This window comes from Aythya fuligula, chromosome 26, assembly GCF_009819795.1.
Source record: "Aythya fuligula isolate bAytFul2 chromosome 26, bAytFul2.pri, whole genome shotgun sequence".
Classification (NCBI taxonomy): Eukaryota; Metazoa; Chordata; class Aves; order Anseriformes; family Anatidae; genus Aythya; species Aythya fuligula.
Window position 1 is genome coordinate 3,481,208 of NC_045584.1, and position 27,142 is coordinate 3,508,349.

At 41.4% G+C, this 27,142-nt stretch overlaps 1 protein-coding gene across 1 annotated transcript in view; it reads right to left on the minus strand.

The window, feature by feature from the left end:
- The window catches only part of FBN3 (fibrillin 3), a 115,618-nt gene that overhangs the window by 61,365 nt on the left and 27,111 nt on the right, over positions 1–27,142 (minus strand). Inside the window, exons 4-7 of the mRNA XM_032203657.1 lie at positions 25,085–25,180; positions 22,408–22,503; positions 2,826–3,023; positions 927–1,052 (exon numbers count right to left, since the gene is read on the minus strand). Coding sequence (XP_032059548.1) covers positions 927–1,052; positions 2,826–3,023; positions 22,408–22,503; positions 25,085–25,180 — 516 coding nt within the window. The remainder of the gene's footprint in view (positions 1–926; positions 1,053–2,825; positions 3,024–22,407; positions 22,504–25,084; positions 25,181–27,142) is intronic.

Below are 27,142 nucleotides of genomic sequence, written 5' to 3' on the forward strand. Positions count from 1 at the left end.
CTGATTGGCAATTCATGTCTATGGTAACAAATTTTCATTTGTATTTAAGGACAAATTTCAGATCCTGGCCAAGATGTCAGTTTGGAATAATGACACCTAGTCAGTGAAACAAAATTGCATTTAAAATTGCATTTACTTGTTCCACACCCTCATCTTCTGGAATCAGGTCTTCTGCCATGCATTGATGCTATTTCTGGTTGCTTTGTTCCATCACCATCTGAGCTAGTCAGGCTCTACCCACTTTGCCCTCCTTCTGGTTACTCTATTGAATTAGAGGCAACAAGCTGCAAACTGCAAAAAGATAAATATCAATTGAATATAAGGATAATGTTATTCACCATGAGAATGGTGCAACCCTGAGTCAAGAACCCTAAACAGACAAGCCTTAAGTGTTCAAAAATCCATCAGAAAAGGCACTGAGCACCTGACCTAGCTTTGAACCTAGCTGTGGTCTAAGTAGGAGGTTGAACTAGAGGCCTCCAGAGATCCCTCCTGTTCAATTGGTCTTGTGTTGGCATTAAAATATCTTTAAAACACCCACGGAAATCAAAACAGAACAAAACATTTAAAAAAAACAAAAAACACTTATGAGTTTAAGAGAAGAACAGGCAAGATCCATTCCTCATTTTCTTGCCTTGAACTCTGGGAAGCGGATAAGCAGATCAGAAATTCATATTGCAGTGCTTTCACTAACACGCCTAGGTGCTTGCAGTGCCCTCTCCTACTTGGAAATTAGGGTTGGCTTGGGGGCTTTCTCATATCTCTACTTTGCCAGCCTTGGAGATGCCCTTAATACAGAGAGATTCATAGAATCACAGAATGATCATTCCCAGGTTTTTAAATGCCCTTGTGTTCTCAGAGCATACCTGGGAACCCAGTGCTAAGCAGTCTGGTGAAGCTGTACAGATGGATGTCTGCAGTCTTACCTTCGCATCTGTGGCTGGTCTCACTCTGCTTGTGTCCTGCAGGGCATTTGCACTCATAAGAACCGACTGTGTTGATGCAGTTACCTCCCTGACAGAGGCCAGGAATGGCTTGACATTCATCCACATCTATGGGGAAAAAAGCAAAGACATTAGAAAGTACAGCCACTGCAACAGATGAAGGTTCATCCCAGCATGGTGAAGAATAGGTAGTGCTACGAGAAATATGAAGCTTTGCTCCAAGTAGGTGGATTTACATTTTTAATGCAATTACTCATTGGATTACATTAGAGATAAGGTGAAGGACATAAATGGACTTAAAGTTATTGTTGGCTTATCTACAGAAACAAGAAAGCAGAGAAAAGTATAGTATTGTTTAAATTACATGAAATGCAGATTACAATAGACAGCAAGAAAATTCTCCTCAGCATTTCAAGGTTTATCCTACAGACACTGGCTAATGCAGGATTTGGGTTGTTATGTTGGCTTTTGGTCATAACAGGTAAAGGCTCAAATTAGTTGAAGATGCAGAAGGGAATTCATGCAACTCTACATGGAAATCTCTGCAACCCACCAGTGGGGAGGAGAAACACGGTTATAGAAAGGCTGCCAACAGGATTTGCTGGTTGGAGCTCAGTGGACCATTCTGCTATTTTTGCCTGACTGTCCTGGACACCGAATGCAACCTTTAAGCATGTGATTTATGCATATTTTGTTTGTGTAATCTCAAAGGACATATTAACATTTATAAAAAATATTGATAGAAATATTAAAATTTACCGAGAACTAGCCTGCTGATATAAGAGCTAATCATGCACCAGTACTGGGACAGTAAAAACAGCAGTGCCACAGAATGAGGGCCTATGGAAGGCTCAAATGATAACTTAGTTTTAAGCCTGGAGAAACATTAGCCTGATATATTACGTCTTGCAGGATGGAGGATGTCGCCTGAGAACCATAGCAAGGCCAGAATCTTTAACTGAGCTAACATGATTTTAGAAATGCAGAGTTGAGCAGAGAAAATATTCACTGAACCAAACCATCAAACCACTGTGTGAAGAAGAGTTGATCAGAACATTGAACTATAGGTCCACATGAAAAAAATCTGGATTTTATTTTAACTGCCTTATACACTGAAAATTACTGGGGAAATCCATACATTGAAACTACCTCAGAATGGAAATCCCTAAGAGTTTTGTTTGGGATATACATGTATGAATGTCTTAATACAAACATTATAACATATTAGAAAAACAAATATATATGTAGATATTAATTACATTAAATATTACAAATTTTACAAGTCTTGTGGATGTAAAATGAACATGGAGAGTAGGTATTATGTCAGAGGAAACGGAATCAAATGATAAAGCTGTACTTGAAGCACCCACTTTTATTCAAATAATTTCAAATGCTTCCTCTGGAAACTTAACAGTACACTCACCTGAAACAGTCTGACCTCATGGAATGTTTCCAGCTGAAAATATTTCTACCTGCTCTCAACTACAAACCAAGGGAGAAGCAGGGACCCAGGGCACTGCTGGTAAAGCTGGAACATGTTGCCTGTGGCACAAACATTGCTCTCCCCTGCATCACAGCCTTAACTAAAGAGACCAAACTTTGGCCTCCAGAAATGAGTAAGAAAATGTCATTCTTCAATGCCCTTACCTTGGTTCTGTCCACAGAACACTTTTTGTCACTTATAATGCATATTACTGAAGTGTATGTCACATGGGAGACATAAGGTCTGTGGTGATGGTTTTGACATAACTGTGGTTTTAGCAAAGTTTACACAGACTGCTTTCTCTATATTGGGACTCCTGTCAGTTATCACTCACTTGTGCTTTCAGCACACATCAGAATGGATAAGGAAACATCATCTTACATATTCATGGCATTTACCTTGGCAGGCTCCAGTGCGAATGTTGGGAATGAAACCTCGGCGGCAGGGATGAGGCTGGGCAGGGCACATCTCACATGGGTGACCCCAGGCCCGTCCAATGGTGGCACAACACATGGTCTTGGTACAGACGATCCCACTGAGCTGGCCCTGGCACATCTGGTTATTTACTTGGCTAAAGCAGGGACCGGTACGATAATCTGAGGGAGAATAAAAATAACCACAGGTTAGATTAAGAAACAAGCACAAGGTCCTTTGTCTAACACCGTGTCTATTCCCCATCCCACCAGCACAGCCATTTAAGTGCAGAGTCAACAAGTTCTGGAAAAAAAATATGCAAGCATGGGAAGAAGAAAAATTTAAAATGAAGCTGGAGACAAGTACTGGAATTAATAGCTGCCTTTCAGATACATGTTTCATGTGATTGTCTAGAGGTTCTCCAAGACAGCTCTTCCTTATCCACCTCAGATTCATCCCACGAACTAGAGCTATTTCATGCTCTGAGTCAGTGGTCTTTAAGCACTTGCCACAGAATGAACTCAAAACACAAAGTCAGGCAAAGGGAGATTTCAGGGCTGCATGTTCACCTGTTCTGTGGATGGCTGTCATCAATGAAGCAATTGAACTTCATATTAGTTAAGGGGAAAGATGTATATGGAGACGGCATGGTAAAAGCATCTCATGAACAGTCTTAGGGCCTGACAATCCACATAACATGAACATATGGGCAAAGTACAACATTTCAGTCCCTGAGGACCTCCTTTCATCCCCATAACAGGGAACTCCAGTGCCACATTGCCATACTCAGCAAATGTAAGCCTCATACCTCCAGGTCAACAAAATTTATAAAAAAGAGCTTGTTTCAAGATGTTGGTTTCCTTGTTGAGTCCCTACACTGTGTTGAAATACAAATTATCATCAAGCATCAGTGTTCAGATTAGCTCAGAGATGTTTTTGCAGTGAAACGTTTGAATTTGTCACGTGAAGTAACAAAAAGTTGTGTGGAAAGTGGTGATAGCTAAATCACGAGCCATGAGCAGTAGTGGCACACACATCTACTGACTAATAATTCTATTTCCAGAAATGCGTTAGTAAAACATAGACACACAACAAAGGAAAGCTCATTCTTGGCCTGCAAGCTGTCAGATACAAGCCTTTCCACACATGATCTCTGCAATTGGTTGCCTTCTTCTTAAATACTGACACAGATGTGCAAAAAGCAAAAACCAAGGAAAACCACTGAGTTGATGCTTTGAGACAGGAAACTTTCTCCCACCGGTACAGCCACATTATCAGACCTCCATTTGCATGAAACCATGACAGAGTGCTTTTATCCTGGGCTATAAAAGATCATCTGGAAATGCTGGAAATTACTATAAGCTTTAGGATGAGAATGCCTGTGTTTATATATCTTCCTCACTCGTGTCGTCTGTGCTGAGCAAAGTCTGGGTGAGCTACATCTGTATTACAATTGTTCCACCTGGAATCAGGGTAAGCATTAGCTATATAGCAAAGCACACAACAAATCCTCCTCTAACTCTGGGAAAGAACCCACAATTCCTTAATTCCAGCTTTATGTTCCCTCTTATTTGCATTTTTGAGCAGCTGAAAACACAGTCATACTTAAAATTTAATGCTGATGAAAGTCTCAAAAGAAGGTTGGTCTGTGGATGTCACTGAGAAGTAAGCGACAGGATGGATTTGAGAAAAAGAGGGCAATGATTTTGAAGTTACGTAGGTATAAAGCTGACAGTAGCTCATAAAAATGCATTTGTTTGGAAATCAGAACAGACATGTGTATTGTGTTTGCAATGGTAAGTTACCAAATAGTCATAGTTTGGTTTTTGACCAAAGTTTTAATGAGATACCAAAGCACATGGTTCTCATTAACTTCTCCTGCCATGCCAAGTTTAATGCTTTAGTTTGTTCTAGTTTATTCCTAGAAAACAAATCAACATATTTTGAGTTGTTCTCTCACCCACTGTCTTTTTCTTATAAAACTGAAAGGCTCTTGCTCAATTTTTTAACATTGAGACCAAGGAGATCTCTCAATAACCATACAGGTGAACTATTTTAAAACTTTAAATTTAAAATTAAATGTCTGATGTAATTGTGGTACTTATCTATGAAGGGTTCTATTTGACTTAGAAAGTCAGATCACATACATGTATAACAAAATTGAGATGTAACAGCACTCTACAGAAGGCGGAGATGAACTTGCACCTCCCACATCATCTTGCTGAAGCATGGCTGGATGCACTGCAGCAACACTTCCTTGAGACTGATAATGAAAGTGCAATTGTAAGCACAACACTCAATTTTAAACAAATAATTGACAAAAATAGATTTCCATATGTAAATTACTTTCTTGGATGGAATGAAGCTAAGGAAATTGCAGTCTGGAGTCCAGAAAGTCTGCCTGCATTCCAGTTCCCATCTGTTGCTAATTTTAATGGGTCAAATTATTAAATATTTAATGAGGCAACAATCTTTTTTTTTTTTTTTTTAAAAGAAATATGTGTGCTTAGAAGATGCTTGAAGACTTGTTACAGTCTACATAGAGGATCCCATCTTCCAGGAACTTTGTTGCAGGTTGTTGTCCTTTGGAAGTTGGGTCTTTCCTGCTGGATTTCTTATAAAAGCAGAGAAGAAGTGCCTTCCTCATTGAAAGCTGGGATTTATTCCTGTTTCCTCTTTCATTCTCACTCAGCCTTACAATTACAGTGTCCAGTGGTAGAATATAGGTGATTTCCGTCTTTCCATCTGCAGGTAGCTCTCATTAAAGAGATTACAATATATACATCAGGCCTTATTTTAGGAAGAAAAAATTCAATCAGAGTGTTTCCAACTCTACAGAAGAGATTTTTAATACAGCAGGACTATGCTATCTAGTCCTTCAACAATCAGTTGTACATTTAAAAAACAACAGGCCAGCTTGCTGCCTCAATTATCCTCTCTAAAAATAGTTTTGTAAACAGTAAATACTCATTATAGGACAGACATCAATTTTCCTTCCTACATCTATAATCAACTGCATCATTACACAACTCATTTTTCTTTCTTGCTTGCTCTGTTAACTTCAAAGTAGACCATACTCAGTGCCCTTGGTCTGTAGGCTTCTTATCACTGTGGACTTAGATTAGGTTACTGGTCATATGCTTGTCCCAGGCAGCCAGCAAAGAGTGCTCAAACTTCAAACCACACCAAGGAATCAGAGTTGCAGCATCAAAGTGTTTGCATTAACCACAAGAAACCTGATTCCTTGCTATGCTCTTTGTTTTCAAACCCTCACCTCCCCCTACCCCACTGGGACAGTAAGGTTTTAAAACACCAGCTAACCTCAACTACAGACTTCTGCAGATGTCGCAGTCAGTTCAGGGCTACAATGAGTCGTCTGCCTAATCCCAAAGCCAATACAGGCCCCAGATGTGCTCAGAAGAGGAAGTGTAACAAGAACAGACCTCATTCTCAATTTCCATGTTTGGCTGGTTGTCATGGAAATCGCTAGGAACCCCTTTTGGCTAATGAATGGTCACTCCCCAAACCCTTGGGGAGTGGGATCCAAGCCATTGCACACCCTCTTACATTGAGTCACAATTCCTGTTGCAAACAGCTTCCTGCAAATATCCCTTTAAACATTTTTCGGGTTTTCTAATTAGTGTGTCCAGGACATAAGTGGAGGAATACTTTACAGTTGCTGCAGACATCTGTCTTCACCAACATGCTGCATGGACTTTTGCTGGAAAGTCTGGGACAGTCCAACATCAGAGTGGAGCAAATAATTCAAGTAGTCCCGATTCAGCCAAGCCAGAGCACAAAGCCTCATAGCTATCCCTGCTTCCAGCACCTAGGGTGCTACATTAATCAGGGATGTTGCCCTGGCTTTGCCTACATTATTTCACCCAAGTTCACCTTGCCAGAATAAATCTCACCTACTGCAAGAGGTAATAAGAATGTCACACGATTCTGCCAACTGTAATTTTTGCCAGGAATGCAGCTTGATCTCATTAAAAAGAATAATCCATCCAGACTATTTAAAATTACCACTCTGAGACTATCAAACATTTATGTAGAACAGTTGCAAGGCACCTTCTTTATTGCTAGGTTTCCCTAATATTAAATGAAGAAAATGGAAATCTTTTGTAGGGAATGTTTCCCTGGGATATATGGCATAATTGAATGCCATTTTTTGATAGGGAAATGTTAATTTCAGCAACTCAGTCTAATTTCTTTGAAGGAGCTCTCAAACTCAACACTTCTATTAATAAGGGCATTTTTCAGATGTTAATTACAACTTTACATGCAACTTCAGATTGCTTTTTATAATAGCTGAATTGACACAGTATCTGAACTTGGAATATTTACAACTTCATAACCAGTTGAAATTGTTCCTTTGCTGTGGAAACACACGAAGACATTTTAAATTAACTTTTTGCTCTCTTTTAACTTGTCCTTACTGTCCCTCTGGGAAAACAAACAAACAAACAAACTAAAAGGTAGTTTTTGACACGGAACTTCTAAAAAAGAAAAGGATTTTGCTTGAAAATTTTCACAAGAAAAAGGATAGCCTTCCCCACTTCTGTCACATCCATCTACCCAGCAGGGTGTCGCCATGTAAATAAATGCTTGGAATGGGAATTCACATCCTTGGGTAAAGATTCAAAAGCAGGAACAATTACACTACATTCATTGCTATTTAAAACCATAATCCCAGAAACACAAAGATGCCTGACCCTTTCGTGTAAGCAGTTCTGCAGGTTCCACACTAAAAGGAACATAAAGCGATGGAAGAGCTCTCCTCTGTGCTCTCACTCCATCTTCTAGACCGTCGTTTCTTTAACACTATTTAGCTGGAATCCCCTTATGAGACAGGCCATGGGCCATGTGAATTCCTTCTTTGTAAAATAAATAAATAGAGCAGCAAGGAAGGAAAGATTTTCTTTGCTAAAAATCAAATTCCGTCTCATAATAAACAATGCTTTTAATGAAGGGCTTTTTCTTAAAACAGTACGGACAAACGCGGCTTGTAAGTCATCCCCAGAGAGATACAGACTCACTGTGATGAGGTCACTATAACATACCCCAGGCTTTGGCAGAGTTCCACATTGCTTTCTAAAAGCTCAGCAAACCAGTAAAGGGGGGCAAGGATAGTGGATAGCAAGCCTGATATCTATTTTTCTAATGTCATTGCATGATTTCCGTCAGCAAAAGACTTGGTCCCCAGGCCAGGGGAGCAAAGCCTTGCAATTCTTTTTGTCTGTAACCTTCTGGGCTTTTGGGGCAGAAAGCACACAAGCAGGCAGTCAGCACAGCCCTGGGAGTGAGCAAGAGCTGATGCAATCAAGGCAAGGCACTAATCTGGCAGATTCACATGCAGACTTCTACCCCAAAGATTCCCATACAATGCCTGCTCTCCCTGGTACGGGTATTCCTTGAACAGCCCACAGGGAAGCCCAGCTGTGCTCTCAGGGACCTGCCAGGTGAGCTCATAAATTACGAATTAAATGCCTAAATGGAGGAAATTATGCTCTACTCACAGACAGACCATGGACAGAAAGTACCCAGGGGAACACCATGCAAAATCCACCAGACAAAAAACAAATTGAAGGGAGTGAATACAAGTCCACCAAATATACTGCAATTGTTCCTGTCGTAGTAAAAGCAGATTTTAGTACACTGATTACAGGTTTCTGCATGTATTGTAACCCTAAATATCTGTTAAACCTCTCAGGCTGTGTACATCCATGACAGCTTTGGTGAGAGGATGGATGGTTGGTGCAGAGAGTGTGAGGGTCTCTGTGAAGGACTCTGTTTTCATGGAATACTTTCTCCACCTAGTCATTTCCTTACCTCATACAAACACAGTCATATTCTTGATGTTAAACTTTTTGGAGTTCTGCAAAAAAAGAAAAATCTGGCTGGGGCAGTTTATAAGGCCAGACATTCCAACTGTTGAAAAAACACATTCAAAGGAAATAGTAAAGAAAGAACTTTTTTAAGTTTTCCTGTCCTATTTTTACAGTTTCCTGTCAAAATCTTTGCCTGATGAAACCTGAGATAGAGCTTCATGTACAACCCTCCTCTGAGGGTTCTTCGCTGTGGCATCTGAGGCACAAAGCACACACAGCAACAAAGAGCCAATACTTGAAGCAGTTGTAGAAATGTGCATCACTGTTGGAGCAGGAGGCTGACACTGCCATGCTGTGTTCTCCATCATAGAAGAGAGATGTTGAATGGTTGGTTAGTGCAGACATGGAGGTGCTGGGGGTAGCATAGGGGTTTAATAGCTCTGGACTCTCCTCTCCAAGCACATTTGCCCCAGGTCTCAAATATACTCAAATTTGCTACTTGTAAATCACCCTGTTTCCAGCGTAGTAAAATCATAGAATTATAGAATGGCTTGGGTTGGAAGGGACCTCAAAGATCATCCAGTTCCAACCCCCCTGCCATACGTAGGGATGCCACCAACTAGATCAGGTTGCTCAGGGCCTCATCTAACCCGGTCTTGAACACCTCCAATGATGGGGCATCCACAACCTCTCTGGGCAACCTGTTCCAGTGCCTCACCATCCTCTGAAGGCAGAATTTTCTCATAACAACTAATATAAATCTCCCGTCTTTTAGTTTAAAAACATTCCCCCTCATCATGTCATTATCTGATAGAACAAAGAGTCCCTCTCCATCTTTTTTTAAGTCCCCTTTAAGTACTGATAGGCTGCAATGAAGTCACCCCAGAGCCTTCTTTTTCTGTAGGCTGAACATCCCCAGCTCTCTCAGCCTTTCTTCATGAGAAGAGTCGCTCCTCTGGACCCCCTCTAATAGCCCCACATCCTTCTTGTGCTGGGGGCCCCAGACCTGGATGCAGCACTCCAGGTGGCACCTCACAAGGACAAAGCAGAGGAGCACAATCACCTCCCTCCACCTGCTGCCCACCCCTCTGTTGATGCAGCCCAGGATGCAGTTAGCCTTCTGGGCTGCAAGCGCACACTTCTGGCTCATGTTGAGCTTTTCATCCACCAGAACCTTCAAGTCCTTCTCTGCAGGGCTGCTCTCAGTGACTTCTTCTCCAACTGTGTCCTCATGTCCAGGATTGCCCCAGCCCAGGTGCAGCATATTGTACTTGGTCTTGTTGAACTTCATTAGTTTCACATGGGCCCAATTCTCAAGGTTTTCCTGGTCTCTTTGGATGTCATCTCTTCCTTCTGTTGTACCAGCTGCACCACACAGCGTGGTGTCATCTGCAAACTTGCTGAGGGTGCACTCGATCCCACTATGTCATTGGTAAAGATATTAAACAGTACTGGTCCCAGGACAGATCCCTGAGAGACACCACTCATCACTGGTCTCCTCCTGGACATAGAGCCATTCACCACCACTCTCTGTGTATGACCTTCAAGCCAACTCCTTATCCACTGAATGGTCTACCCATCAAATCCATATCTCACCAATTTGGAGACCAGGATGTCATGTGGGACCGTGTCAAAGGCCTTCTGTAGAAGTCCAGGTAGATGACATCAGTCGGCCTTCCTTTGTCAACTGATGCAGTCACTCCAGCGCAGAAGGCCACCAGATTGGTCAGGCATGATTTGCCCTCGGTGAAGCCATTCTGGTTGTCTTGGATCACCTCTTTGTCTTGCATGTGCCTTGACATTGCTTCCAGGAGGATCTTTACCATGATCTTGCCAGGCACAGAGGTGAGGCTCACTGGTCTGTAGTTCCCCAGGTCCTCCTTTCTACCCGTTTTAAAAATGGGACTGATGTTTCCCTTTTTTCAGTCACCAGGGACTTCACCTCACTGCCAGCACTTTTCAAAGATGATGGAGAGAGGCTTGGTGAATTAATTGCTTCATCTATTCATGTGGGATTAAAAAATCTGTTTTCTCCAGTGAACTTTTAGAGTAAGTCCTCATCGGAAAGGAGACAATGGTTAGTACAAGGGGGAGAAATGGAAATGAAAATACATCAGTCCAGTTCAGCCTGTCTACCCTATATTTACATCCTGACACATACAGAGAAAATGTTCAGCTTTCCTGCAGGAGCTCCTGGGTTCTCTCTAGTCTCCTGAGCTCTTGAGGAGCATGACAGCACCCTGCTTCAACTCCCAGCCACACCACACACATAGCGTGTGGACCCTGTCTGCCTGGACAGACCCGGATCTGTTGTGCCACTGTGAGCTGAAAGTCTATTTGTAGAACTGCCCTAGGACCTTGAGTACATGTAAGCCAAGCAACACCACTCCTGAGTATGCATTCCTCCTCTTCTACCTTCACAGGTCTAGGTCTGCAGTCAACAGAATGCTGATGCACATCGTCCTTGGGTTGATCTCAGTCCAGTGAAAATGCAGTGATTCAGGTGTTCATCTCCAAACATGCTTCACTGAGCCGGTGACTGTGACATGGTGTTGTATTGCACTCCTTGCAGCCAGCTAGCTGAGGCTGCTCACAGGCCCTTGCAGAGAGAGTCTCTAGATATCAGTGAAATGTGAAACAAGGCATTTACCTTCTTGCCAGTTTCCTCCCAAAAGGACTATTTCTGATGTCATGTTCCCTTGAGTGGCTGGTGGCTGCCAGATACATCCCAGGCCCCTTGGCACATTTGTTCCAATGTGTCATGTGTTTAGATCCACTCTTCAGAGGCTGTCTTTGTACCCATGGATTTAGCTATGTGAGAAACTCGGGTACTTCACAACCTTGTTTTTTTTTTTTTTTCTGCTCCAGTGATGTTCTGCTCCCATATGCACTGAGAAGCACATTCAACAACACCAGGACACTCTGTTGGACACATGGACACCCCTTCTCACTCTAAGAATGAGAGAAAAAGCCACAGGTCACTGCATCCAAGAGTGATGAAGAGTCAGCAGATATGACAGTCACCTTTCTGCCTAACTCAGTGCAGGCGATGAGCTGCCAGCTACACAGACTGGAAGACCCAAACCTATATTGTTCCAGCATTCTCCTGTGCGCACTGAACTGAGCCCCTTACTGAGCACCAAGCAGAAAACAACAGCATTTTGGGAGTGCTGTCCCACCTCTCAGAGGGAGAAAAGTAGTAAGTGATCATCTATATTCATACCAGAATGCTTATGGGCATGCAACAAAATTATACATGGAGGATGTGTCTACATCCCACCAGTGCTCTCAGCTGACCATGACTGGCTTTCTGCAGAGAGGGAAATGTGGTTCCTCAGGGCTACAAATAGCTTATTAAATAAACCCACCCACAAGAAGAAAATAGCAAACTACAACTGACTATGGAGTTAGACTCCACTCGTGGTGAAGTTTTTGCCAGATCTTTCAGCCTAAAAGCATACTACAAGTTACAGCAGTATATATCAGAGCAATCCTCCTCTCTGGATTATATTTGATTAACAAAGTGCTTATTCTATCCCATTGTAGAGAAATGGCAGTTCATGCCTCACCTTTGAAGGCAGGCTGAGAAGAAGAAACACTATCACATACCTCAGCTACGAGTTCTGTTTTATATCTTACCATCTGCATTACCAGAGTACTGGGAAAATCAATTAAATGCCTCATTTCAAACTAGGATGAGAAATCTCTTTGTAAACACAGTCGTCTATTAAAAAGCTCATTTGGGAAAAAAAAATCTTAACCACTGCCAATAGCATTCCTCTATAAGATTTTTACATGAAGTAATTTCAAACTTAATCTGGAATTGAGTGGAAGAACCACTGGCTGGGTGTAGGCAGATTAATTTCTCAGCCATATACTGTACTCACACCACTCAGACAGCTTTTGATGGGCCTGACAGAATGAGCCACAGTAGCCAGTGTTTTCCTTTTTTTTTTTTTTTTTTCCCAGAGAATTAATATGAAACAGAGAATTAATATGAAATGAATAAGAGATGAAACCTTTCAGTTCAGGGGATGCCTGTGAAGGGCTAGGCGAAGCATTTCAGTTCAGTCTCGTATTACGACAGCTCACAGACCATTTCTCCACCCATGCCCAGCATTTTTCTGAGACAACAAGGGAATTCAAGAAGACAGAGGCACAGAGGGTATCTAAGATAAAAGCTAAGGCTGTTCCACAATATAAACTGTGTCATATCTCCTAACCCTTCAAAACATGGGACCAAAGCGGACAGCTCCATTTGTCCTAATAAAATCCACCCTAGTGAAGAGACACAAAAATAAAAAGAAGGTGACAGGAAGGTAACATCTCCCTCCCCTCAGTCAGTCTTTCCCCAGCTCCCCAGTGTTGGGGTCAAGGCTTTGCTCATTCTTTCAAAGTGCTGCAAATACAAATACAAATACAAATGCTTTCAAAAAGCAGGAGCCACATCCCAGTCCGTATTTCTGAGTTCTCTCTATTCCCCCGTGATTGTTGCTGTGTATCTTCCCACATCACTTGTTCTTTGAGAAGAGCAGCTAGACTGGGGCTCAGTTTCACACTCTGCATGGACCTCAGGCACAGACATAGGTAGTATGGAGGAGGTATTTTTTCCATTTATCCCCCTAACAAAAATTCTATTAGTTACCTCGAATTAATAAATGTGACATATCTTCTTAAATGCAAAGGCTGAGATTAAAGACCTTTCTGAGTTATGTCATGTATCATTAAATTTCTGTAAAGTTTTCGTGGTCCCCCTTGTTACCATGATGTATGTTCTTGCATGCCTGGTCTCCGGGGCAGTTTTCAGCTGAAGGTACAAAATATGTACAGCTCTACCAACTCTTCCACTTAGAGCAGCATTCTGGAAGTTCAGGACTATGAGCTGAGTTTTCAAAAGGAGTGAATAAAGGGACCATGTTCACTGTTGGCTGCTTCCTGTCAGAGTTTTAGCATATACATAGGGAGATCTGACACATCCTGTATAGCTGATTCTTTTCTCCTAACCATCCAAATTAAACTGAAAATTTGGGAAGTAAATCATTATGAAGAAGCAGCAGAAAAGCTGAGACTAAACCACACGATAAGTCTTCTATGGGTTGGGGAGGCTTCACAAGTAAGAATAATGGAATATTCTGCAATATTCCCACCATCTGGAAATCTGAGTGGATTAAAGTGCCGTTTATGCTGACAGACTCATTAACATCCATCTGTACTTTACAAAATGGTGTTTTGGATCACGTATGCTGTTTATATATGGCACGGAGCATCTGTCACTAGAAAAGTTACAGCTGGAGGGAATGTAATAGATCACTTTGGATTCCTCTTTCCCTTAGACAAGACAGACTCTACCACAATTAGATCTAACAAATATTTACGTTACCTGCTCTTAAACACCTGCAGTTATGGGAACAGGCTCCTTAAACAACTCTTCTAGTGGTTAAATATTTCAGGATGATAGATAAAAGTGGAATTCAGATTGATAGACATTAAATGACACAAATATGCTTAGAAATTAGGATGATGAGAAGAACTGTCTTCCTATACAGGAAGGATCTTTATGAAATTGATATAGCATACAAAAATGTGTTAATTTGGGGACTTGTGTTAGTCTTACTTATCGCTAATGGAGATTTCTTCCAGGACTGGAATGATATCAGTTATGATGAACCCAGGGTTTACAAGGCCAAAACAAAAATGAAAACAAACAACAACAACAACAAAACATCAAAATCATTTTGAAACTTTGAAGAATCTACAGACACAGACATAGACACATCATGGGAACTCTGATGTGCTCTGAGTGCACATCAAAGGAGATCCTTGTGTTATGTATGTGTTAACATATAAAAAATTGCATCTTGATATATGCAAAATAATGGAGATACAAGAAGAATACAGGCACATTACCAATAGTAAAAAAAGTGGTGAATTAAAAAGTAAAAAGTTGTGATTTAGATGCTATCTGTCCTTTTCCACATGTGCCATGTCTTGTTTACTAGGAGACTGAGTGGCCCTTTTTTTCTGAAGCTACCTGGGACCTGCTTTTGTCCATTCTGGTTAAATACTAAGGCCCAGCCACCTTACAGCACTTTTGGAAAAGCACTAAATATTCAGAACATGATTTGTTCTTCAGTGAGTGCAGCTGTGGCTTCATCTGGAAACCTGCCACAAAGAGATTGACCAAGATTCTGCCACGGAGCAGGATCGAGGCCCACACACAAACTCTTAGAAATCCTCTTTATCGTGTGTTTAATCTGCCTAAGCACAGCAGTTTTTGAACACCCATGTCCTGCTCAGTGGTTCCACACTAAATGGCTGACTTCTTAGTGCATTTAAAAAATAAAATAGGAGAAATATGAGTGCCGTAAAAACACCAGTGCATTGTTGTAAGACATCGTGAGAAGCTGCTCTTTGGAAGCTGTTTCATTTCATCCCAATACAGTGCTTGTTTTGGTTTTGAAAGAAAGCATTCCTGCAATGAGAACTAAAAGAAAAATAGGAGCTACTAACTGCCTTTTCCACGGATATTACATGTCTAGGACTTGCAGTGTCTCTAATCCTTACTCCTTTTCATGTTTGCAATGCTGTGTGCAGTGACAGGGATTTCTTTTCAAGTACTAGCTAAGAGAAGAGCCAGAACTTGGACAATGGGTGCCAGTTTTAAGTTTGCTATTATCCTTATACAATCCACTTCTGGGTTCTTCATAGATTTTGAGAAAGAGTTATCTAGAAGGACAGGAGCAATACCGAGTTTTACATTTCTCAGCCCAGCATCCATTAGAGAAACAGTGTCCAATGACACAACAACTATAAGCAACATGTGCAGCTTAGTCTTCAGGAGATAAAACACAAGGTCTTTTGTGACCAAATCCTACAAGGAGCATCTATCTGCACTAATACAAACTGTGAGCCAGTGTAGGGTACAACAGCTTGACCTGGACCACAGATGGTGTGCAAGGTCATCTGAAGCTTTTGACTCTTTTTGAGTAAGAAACAAAAAGTGAGATACTTTGTTTAGGATTCTTAAGTTCTTCTTTTCTTGTTCACTTGCATTTAAGTAGATGAGTCAAAACACCAGCCACGAGTTGATTTTTGTTGTTGTTGTTGTTCTTTAGGAAATCTTGAACCTTTAAAAGAATACATGGAGACATAGCGAGGGTTTTCTGAACTGGATGATAGGAACTACAGACAGCTACATGACCAAATTACTGTCTTTTCCTCTTCCCTATTGTTTGCAGAACTCCAAGTGTCTTTGGAGATATCCTGGTCTTCAGGTTTTGGGACCCTTCTGCAACCACAACTCAGCTTAGAGATGCTGTAAAGTATGAAGGAGTTCACCACAAAGATCAAGAATGTTATCAAAAAATCCTTTTTTTTCAGAGTAAAAGAAGATATGTTTTCATTGAAGGGAGCAACTGGCATCGACAGTGATGACTTCAGCATTTGTATGGGAAAAAAAAAAAAAAAAAGCAAATTAAACCTCATCCTTCTTACACAGGACAATCTTCCACACCTTCATCCGAAACCAATGTTGACACTTTTTTGCAACATTTTTTTTTTTTCCTACTTGAAAGAGGGTGAAATCAGAGACTTGACATCTCAACGTTTCATTTTTTCTTTAAAGTTCAAGTAAACTATTAAATAGAATTGGCCTCTCTCCTCAAAGATTCATTTTTTTTCTATACTTTTTTCCTCCAACACTGATGCAATGTGAGATCATGTTACCAATGTTGCTGGGGTTATACAATATATTCCCTAGTTTTTATCCCTGAAGATGTCAAGTGGAAGGAGGAAATGATGCTATGATTCTTTGAGTACCTAGCTGTTACAGTATTTACTTCTGAAGTGGAGCGTTTCCTGAATGAAGTGTGAAGGCAGTTAGCTTGCTTCCATTACAAAGCAGCCTCTTACTGTAGTCCTGAGTTGTTGAACATGCAGCTTGTTGAGTTTACAGCAGCAGAAGCTGTTGCATAGTGTTCAGGAACTCAGGTTATTATCATTTAAAAATTAAAAGATCTCTTTTTATGGTTTATATCAAAATAAATTCAAAATAAAATCAAATTAAAAGCCTAACGTGTCTATAATCTGTTTTGAATGCCTTCTGTTCATCAACACAGATGTGTACATTTTCAATGCTTGCCTATCTAAACTGATACCCTAGCCCCTGTATGAAAGCAGACCCTAACAGTGCAAACCATACTACTGTATACTAATGTTGGCCCTAGAAACAATAGAGCTGTGTCTGTACAGTGCTAATAAGCCTTTCCGAGAACCCCAGCACTCTGGCACAGATATTACCTGGATGAATAGATCTGTGTGTTCCTCTAAACAACTTAGTATCTATGCCCTGCATATAACAATCTGAGATAACGGCTCCATGCTGTGCCTTGCAGCAGAGAGAAGTCTACAAACAACTATCTTGATACTGCTTTGGGAGTTAAAGATTTTAAATCCAGCATCAGAGAAGCCAATGTATGACAACCAGGGAGTCTTTCCTAAATCCTGCTAAACATCCCTTCTTGATCTGAAAATTCCAGAGATGGGCTTCATATGAATAAAAGCAGAGAAGTCCATAGTGCAGACATCTGTGGACGAACTGATCACCTCTCTGTATACACTCATCCTAAAGGCAATGCATTTGGTCAATGAATCCTGCCCAGCACTGCTATCACTGTCACCTATAAGGTTTCATGAGTTTATGTGCTCAGCTGGATACACCTACTTCAAAGGAGTCTAAAGTGAGGCAATGTAGTACAAGGGGGATCAAGCACATTCCTATGGAAGATAACCGGTTGGAACTAACCTCCTTGTTAAAAACATGATCTGTTTTTTCCAGTTTTGAACTGGTTTTGCTTCAGCTTTCACTTCCTCCACCTTGACTGAGCAGAAGAACCCAGGTCCCTGCTTTCAGAGCTTGTCTCATTCTACAAGAAATATTTCTCTGCAGAGGAACATCCCCTCTGTGCTTTTTCAGTCAGTGTGTGCACTGCTGATGAGGATACAGCCCTCAGGCTATAATGTGTATTTGACCAAAGACTATTCCTGAAGTAATGGTGCCATTTTTTTTAGGTGACCTTGGGAAGAAATTTTCATGGGGAAGACTGGCACCAGAGAGATTTCTCCTGGAACCCCTTGAGATTCTTAGTTATGCCTGTGCTGAGCTCCCTGGTAGGGACACAGATGAGTAGCAGAGGAGCTGACAGACAACTCTGTCAAACATACTGGCAGGTTGCAAGGCCAAGCAGTCATCAGTTCTGTGTCACCTGTATGTAAGGTATCACCTGGCCTCGTTCTGCTATACTTGAACCACAGATACTGGTGAACTTTGATAATAAGGGTGTCTTTAAAATACACATTTCCTGGCTTTTATTTCAGGCTGAAAAGAGTGTTTTTTCTTAGGCTGAAGTGACATCTCTACCTACAAAAAAAGGTGTGGTGGAGGCAAACCAACTCTTGGTCCAGAAGCCACTGCAGTATGAGTTGAACTGAGTTTGTCCTTCCTAACAGACTAGTCTCTTAATATCATTTTTCAGTCTGAGGAATCTTATGCTTTATTTAACACTCCAGTTCCAGCCTGGAGGTGGCTAATTTGGGATCCTGGACAAGAGTAAATGTGCAGTGGGCTGTATCTCACCACCAATGTACTGCCTCAATTCCTCTGTCATCATTGTTAGTGGTTAACTTACCAGCTCTCCTGCAACCCTTTGGTGAATCCTCACAGTACCCATGCTGCAGCAAAATGGCTATTATTTTACTGAGAAACATAATAGGGTGGAGATGTAATGAATTTTCCAAGTAACCATAATTAGTGGGCCAGACTCAGGATGGAGCAGTAGACCTTATAGACCTCTCCATTACCCAGTTGTGATTCAAACCAACTGCTCCATTTCAAGAGCAGGCTGGAAGAGATTGAGAGATGTATCCTACCTCCCCTCTTCTGCAAGCTGACTGTGTTCTGATCATCCTGGCCAGGTTATTCCTATCAGTAGAAATCTCACAGCACAGAGCTGAGGGTAGTCACTGTTATTTTCTTTGCACTCTTTAGTCAAGAAGGATGCTGGGGTTGTTGCCTAATGCTAGAGAGCTGCACTTAGTAGTTAACAACAGTTCTCCCAAGAGAAACATCACTGTAACTACTCTGAGTGGGAAGGAGAAAAGTGGATGATGTCTTACTAAAGAGTAACTGGTGTTACTGGAAGTTCTCTCCCTGTGGAGGCACAGCAGGAATCTGAGGAATTTCCAGAGTACTCAACCACTTATGAGACATACTAGGAGAGCACTGGTAAGGAGCCTTGGGCTGAACCTTGGACTTCCTACTTACAATTCCAGTAGGTTTTAGGTTCTGATTTGAATTAATGTTTCTTCAGAATAAATAAATAAATAAATAAATAAATACATAAATAAAATGAGACTCAGAGCTAAACTGAGAGTTATGGATGATCCGTGTTGCTTTCAAGACTCCTACTTGAGTCTCCTATTACTGGAGACTTCCAAGGATGCTTGTAAATATGTCACATACCATGGCTGCTTTAAAAGGAGAAACTGAACAGAAATTCAAGTGTTCGTATTTCCAGTAAGTCTGGTGCTAGGGACTTCATCTCAACTTGTCTAGCAATGGAGCAGGAGAGCAGTTCTCCTTGGAAGGGTTAAGTTCCTCGTTGTCACACTACCGATTACCAGTAGGTCAGTCACAACCACCTCACCAGACCCACAGATTTCCCAGCCAGAAGCTTCTTTGAAAAGTGTAACTTTTAACATCTCTTAGAAAAGCAAATGCTCTGTTTGCCTTGGCAGGGTAGACCTGTGTATACACAGCTGGAGAGCTTGTTTTGTCTCTTAGTACAAGTCTGGACCAAACTAAATCTCTACAGGCTTTCTAAAAATCCTCTCTTTATTTAAATTACTTTATACATTGCAAACTGTCTCCAAAGTTTGTCCCTGTTCAGTCCCCATTTTTGGCTGGCTTTCCTACCCCCTCTCCTACCCCCTCTCCTACCACGCACACAAAGTAAAGTGAGTTGGATTTTTAAGTCCATTGCTGTATACAAGAATGTCTTAAGACATTCATGTCTTATCAAACACAGCCAATGTCCATATCAACTTCAGATACCTGTGAGCTAGGAAAAAAGAAAGCAACTCTATGGACAGTTCTCGACCTCACATTCAGGAATTTTAGAGGAAAAAAGCTTGCAAGGTACAGTTTTCAAAAGAGAAAGGCTTTTGGCATAATACCTTTCCATAAATAAAGCAGAGTGTGTGCGTGCATGCCTGTTTGAGAAAGGCAAGGAGAGGTATTAAAAAATATATGAATGTAGTGGTCCACCAATTTCTGCAGCAGAGTACAAAGGAGGAGACTGGAACAATACAAGGTTACTTCAGTAAATGTGAGTGGAGGTTTTTTAAATTCTTGGCATCCAATAAATGTGATGCTCAAACCACAGCAAAGGCCTTTTATAGGGCACCTGCAGTATGAAGTTCAGTAGAGACTTTTGTAACCCAGGGAACATTGCACAACTATTTTGAGTTCTGCATATTTCTGCTGGCTTCTGTTCAAGCAAGGCTGACTGATGCCTGGGCTACCGGAAACCAACTGTTATTCCTATCTCACCCTCTAAATCACATTGCCAAAAATCCCCAACTTGGAAAAAAAATATAAACAAACAAAAAACGTTAAACTCAAGAACAATCCAATCTTTGAACAGGGAGTTAAACAGAATTATCCCAATCTCGGGAAAGTGAGAGGCTAGAAAAGCAGAATATTTCCAGGGCACTTTGATGTTAATCCTGGGAGTTCGCACATCATCTTGGTGTTTCAGTTTCATTTCTGCTCTGTGCCACTCTGGCCCTTGCCAACATCAAATCAGAGCAGTGTTGTGAGATGTCCACCTAAGCCAACAGGAAAGGGAGAAAATTCATATCTCAGAGCCAAAACCTCAGCCATACCCATACTGGGGTAAACCTGATCTAGTCACTCAGCACATGCTGGCTGGCTGGATGAAATACAGCAAAGCCACATGTCACTAAGAGCATATTCTCAGGCTCTTAGTGAAGATGTTTTGATTCATACTGGATGAGCGGCTGGCAATGAACTGAGGGAGATTTACAACAAGACAGAGCTGGCTGATGTTTCCCTTTGAAATGTTTTTACTAAAATATAGTAGAAAATTCATGGAAAACCTTTGGTTCTGGTACAGTTTTCAAGATTTTCAAATAGATATAGTATTAAATAGTAAAAATAATTCTGCACAGGTTGGAATATTGACCTTTCAGATTTCAGGTCCATGTTAATTTGCAAATCAATAGCTGTTAGCACTGATGACATCGTTAATTTTTTGAGGGTATTGATCTCCTTCAGCCCAAAGAAAAGGCCTCCTGCAGCAGACAAGACACGTCAAATTCAGGGAATTGCTGCCGGAGTTTGATTCTATAGACTGAAAGATGCAGGAGACATCTTTCCATATTACTGATACAGAAGCTGAGTGCTCGCCTGGTGAACTGCAGTCAATCTATTTCCAACAGAGTTCTTCTGCAATCTGGCCAATCCTTAAAGGACCGTTTTGCTTGTGATGTCTTAACTTGTGTGGTCTCTAACTCTTCTGCAAGAGCTGCAATGAGTAGTTGCAGTCCTGAGTAGTATCAGGGAACTCTGACAGTTGTACAAATCTGGTTCAAGGTAACTCAAGATGGTCACCAAAATTAGCTGGTTGTGTTAGGTCTGGGTGGGATGGAGTTAACTTTTTTCATAGCAGACTGCACGCTGCTGAGCTTTCCATCTGTGGCTAAAACAGTATGGATAGCACACTAATGTTTAGGATGTTGATGAAAAGTGCTTTCACAGCATTGACTTTTTTTCCCCAGCTCCCTGCTCCTCACATCCAGTGCAGTATGCTGGGGCTGGGCAAGAGATTGGGAAGGGACGTAGCAATGACAGCTGACCTGAACTGACTGATGGAATATTCCGTGCCATATAACATTGTGCTCAGCCTCAGGAAAAGAAGGAGGAAGGGGGAAAATAGCATGGTTATGGCTCTCATCTTCCCAAGCAACTGTTACACATGCTGAGGCTCTGCTTCCCAGGAAGTGACTGGATATCTGCCTGCTGATGGGAAGTAGTGAATTAATTCTTTGTGTTGCTTTGCTTCCACACACAGCTTTTGCTTTCCTTATTAAACTAACATTATCATAATCCATGAGTCTTTTTGCTTTCCTTCTATCTTCTCCGCATCCCAAGGGAGAGGGGAATGAGCAAGACACAGGATGTGTGCTTGGACTGAGTTGATCCACCACACCAAATTTTTTGAAAGTTTTACTTTATTTTTCCCTTTTAGTGTTTACGAAGAGGCTGACAGTGTCACCTTCCCTTATGAGGATGCTGTGATAAGGGCCTTCCTCACATTTCCAAGCCACACCCTGGTTACCAAGACAAGAAGCAAGGGAATGCCCAAGAGAAAAATACCTCTTTTATACTGAGCACAGGGATTTATATATATTTAACAAAAGAGCCACAAGGGGCCACATGTGGAATGAGAAGGATACACAGACACGAAACAGATATGCAGTCAGTTGGGATCCCAGGGATTGCTTTGGACATGAGGTTGTTATTAAGTGCTGAATCTTCATGCCAGGGAATTGAGCAGAAATTCACTCAGAATTGAGTATCCCTAGTATATATGCTTGAATATACAACTCCTAATGCTGTGTTCTGTCAGTGATAATATGAAAATATGTTTCTTACCTCTCTCACACTGGGGGCCAGTGAATCCATAGACACATGCACAACGATTTGGTCCAATGCAACGACCTCCGTTCTGACAGCCGTTTTCACAGACAGCTGTTTAGAAAGAGAAATAGAAATGATTGATTTCTGCTCTCAGTAAAACCACAGCATGAACTGTGTGGTGCTGGGAAGGGTTGGAATATCACCTACTTTGTGGTGTTCACCTGTCAAGAATCTCCACATAGTGAACATACAGAGAAAAGCGTGATATTTTTTCCCAGAAAATGACTTCCTGTTTATGAGTGAACCCATTTATAAAAAGGCTATGAACTCTCATTTCATTTGAGAGGATTTCCTGTGCTCTGGAATCTCAGCTCATTCAGGTCAGCACTGGGATTTAAATGTTAAGGTCAAGACGAATCAATACAAATGACAAACTGTATAAAGGCAAACATTTAAATTCAAGGAGAGGGGAACAGGACAACAATGAAATGTGAGAAAGGACCAGTCAGCAATTTCATCTTGCCTTGCAGAGTAAAGCAGGACAATAAACCAGACCTGTTATTTTGACCACACCAGTATATCTGCAATCAGTACAACATGGTGGTCTTGCTCTACATGGCAAACAGAGGAACAATTGGATGGATGGATAACACTGGCACAGTGTTAGTGCTCATTTTAGGTTGCATTGGCATTGACTCATTACTTCATAACACTATGGTAAGATGTGCTCATTCGGTCTGGTGGTAGTGTCAGGAGATGATGCTCTTCAGGACAGAAATAACTTTTCTGGGGTTAGAACTGGGGCAGGGAGTCCCTTTGTAAGCAATAGGTAAATGACAACAAGCCTGAGAAAAGTTGAGAAGATAAATTCAGTTTTCACTGTGAACAATTCAGATTTGTCTGTGGAAACTGTGTAGTACCACTGGCTGGAAATACTCATCTTCTTCAGACCTGTCTTCAGCACACCCACACTAGCTGGCATTCTTTATTCTCTCATATTCTGGCATAATCTGAGTGAATAGAAGATGAAAGGCCAACACTCATACGTAACACAAGATCAAGTACTTTAACAAGTCCATGTGAGAGGTTGAGATGGGCAGGATGCCACTGACCTATTAAAATCTCAGCAGTTGTAGTGACTAATTAGGACTGTTGCAACATTTCCTAATGTTATTTTTACAGGTTTTCACTCATTAAACTACTCAGTTGCACAACATCACTGGCACATTGAGGATCAGAAGACTATAATCTCACTTGAAGGGTGAAATTATTATATTACAGCTGAGTGGCTGAGAGGCCAGGTGCTGCTGCATATCATAGCCTTCAAAGGTTACACCCATTTTAGAACTGAATAAGCTGAAATCTGCTTTGCTGGAATGCTGCCAATGGGACTCTCCATTGTTCTCCACCCTCTCAGTGATGTGTTGCCCACATCTGAATCATTATGAAAACTCTGTTGAGGATATTATAGGTGGAGCTGGTAGCAACACATATTAAAAGTTGCCTAGTCTTCTCCATCATAAAGCCTGATTTGCACTTACTTATAACTTTCCCAAGCTTTAGCTATTCAGAATGAAATTTTCCATATGGTGTGTCTGCCTTCAGTTGAACTTTTTGGAAAGTTTTCGAAAAAAAAAATCATAGAATTATAGTATTGTTAAAGTTGAAAAGGACCTCCAAGGACATCTAGTCCAACCATCCCCCTACCACCAATGTCACCCACTAAGCCATGTCTCCAAGCACCAAGTCCAACCTTTCTTTGAACACCCCCAGGGACGGTGACTCCACCACCTCCCTGGGCAACCCATTCCAATGCCTGACTGCTCTTTCTGAGAAGAAATTTCTCCTAATTTCCAACCTAAACCTCCCCTGACACAACTGAAGGCCGTTCTCTATAGTCCTATCACTAGTTATCAGTGAGAAGAGGCTGACCCCCAGCTCCCCACACCTTCCTTTCAGGTAGTTGCAGAGAGCAATGAGGTCTCCCCTGAGCCTCCTCTTATCCAGACTAAACACCCCCAGTTCCTTCAGCTGCTCCTCACAGGGCTCGTGTCCCAGGCCCTTCACCAGCTTCATAGCCCTTCTCTGGACATGCTCCAGGGCCTCAATGTCATTTTGGAGTGAGGGGCCCAAAACTGAACACAATACTCAAGGTGTTTTTCTAAAAATATTTACAGAAAAACAACACCTAATTTATACTAGCATGGTCCACTGTAGGAAAACAGGGGATGATCAGCAAAGCCTGCAACTGCTCTTCCTGGCATGGGGGATTCATGCTGAGAGCCAGGACGTGTGCAGTCTAAGGCAACTTCCTTACTGTCTATGACGTGAGTTTCCTCAATCTAAAACTCATTTCATACTCCGCAGAAAAAAGGTACAAGTCATGGCAAGTCTTGACTTTGAGATCAGCAGCATGCTAAGGTCAGCACTGGTGGGGTATGTTCACTGTGGGGTCTTTTAAATGCCACACAGAAGTTTGGATGTGCAGTTGTGTGGAACCAGAAGGGTGGTTGCACAAACCATTGGCACCAATTCTCCCAGCCTGGCCATGCAGAACAAATGTAACATGTCTCCTAATGAGAGCAAGCTGAGATTCCAATGGAGAGGAGAATATAGCGAGGCCATCAAAGTCTGAGCTGCAAACAATACATCAGTATGTGTAAGGTGTACAGCACGTGTTGCAAGTACTTACGCTGTCCACAGTATGTTCCGGTATAACCTTTCTGGCAGAGGCAAGATTCATCATTGCAGCTTCCACCATTCATGCACCTCACATTGCAGGTTTGGACTGTGGAGAAGAGCAGGGAAATATTAGAAGACAATGCAAAAAATCATCTGTGACAGGAAGTGGATACCTCACAAATAAGTGGTGTTCAAAACTTAATTTCTTCATGTCTCAGGGCACAAACTAAGGGTGATATTAAATGTCCTTTTTTTTTTCTTTTTTCCAAGTTAAATGAATTAACTTGAATTCCCATGACAGGATATGAGCCCACAGTGTGGTTAAATGCTTGCACTTTTACTGAGGTATAATCACCCCGGAGTTTCTTACAACTATAAACACCATAGTCTGTTCCTTAGCCCTTAGACAGAAGGTATTTTTATTGTTCCTGTACCTGGTAGTATTGAACTGCTGAGACAATGAAAAGCCACGAGTCTTACAGGCAGTGTAAAACTATGAGCAGTTCGGGGGATGTGATTCTTCAAGTCCATTTTGTACAGGACAAGGCAGGACATTGTCCTTTCTACAGAATGTCCTGCCATAGCTCATGTGACTGAGAGTAAGGGCATAATTACTCATATTTCCCTTTCTTTGGTGACTCCATCATTCTAAACATTTTGTTTTTTCTTTTAGGATATGGCATTTCAAGTATTTTCATATATTTTTATTATTATTTTAGATTTTTGCTCCATTTTCAAAATATGCTTTTCACATTCTGGGCTGTCAATCTTTAAAACATCTTCTTATTAGAAGCATGTTAAAAGACCTATGAGATGTATTTGGGGGTATAAATTATTTCATGGAGGAAAAACATCAACTTTTAAGATATCTCTTTTCCTTTTACAGTGATTATGTGGCCTTATTCTTATGAGATTCATCTCATAAAACAAGGTTTCAACGAATCTGGAAAAAAAAGCATGTATTATCTAGTCTTCCTATGTTAGAGTTCAGTTTTTACAGTAGATTATGGAACACTGATTGTGAACACTGTAGAAAAACAATAGTAATAAATAAGAGTCAGTCCGTTTTACACTGACGTAGACACAAAGCTAGTATTGGCTTTAACTGTTTCATCACTATTCAACAGTTAAGGATGTGGTATTAAAATAAAAGAGCCACAAAGGGGTGGTTTATTGCTAAACACTGAATTACAAATAGGTCAAACAGCTTTCCTTCTTTAATGAAATGCCTGAACGATGCAGTCTTCATTTGTGAGATGAGACAATTCAAACTGCAAGTGCCTCAGGTTGTAGTAAGTTATGTGAAAACTGTTTTGCAGCATGTACACTACAGCTCCTGCATGCCAGGAAAGGAAGAGCTGTGATTTGGCAGCTTGAGGAAGTTGGGTCTGGAGAGTGCATACATGAGTGGATACTCAGATGTGGCTTGTGTATTCTCTGTACATGTAACATCAGCTCCAAAAGAGAAGGGTTAGGGTTAGCATAATTGAAATGGCTGCCCAAAAGGTAGTAGAAGTCAGAAGTATCCAATAAGGATAATTACATGGTTCACGCCTTGTTCATGGAAAGCCTGACAGGAAGAAGGAGTGGAATGGGAAGTCTCAGGGCTTTGCATTCAACATGCTCAGCACATGTGCTGTACGTTTAATCCATGCATTTCTAGTATGGTTTGAATTAGTCATGATGTCTACAATTCCTATTGCTCCGTGGCTGGAGATCAGGCCAAATTTAGATGAAAGCTTAATCATTAAGGAAACTGAGCTTGAGGCTTCAAAGCATTGCCCAGATTGTCAGACATGAGACCAGTCTCTCTGGGAAATGGCTGTGTTTCCAGCACATTCTTCCCCTACACCCCTCACTACAATTAATCAGCACTGGGAAAGCAATTACATACAACAAATCTGGGAGGGCTGCCCAGAGACAGTAGGAAGAAGTAGCTAGGAAGTGTCTGTCTGTCAGAGTTGTCCGTCTGTCGGAGCTTTTCCCTACAGAGTCTCCCGAGTTTTGCATTCAAGGCATTCAGCAGGGGGTAAGATCTGGTGAAGTTAAGAAATCTTAGTAGTTCAGG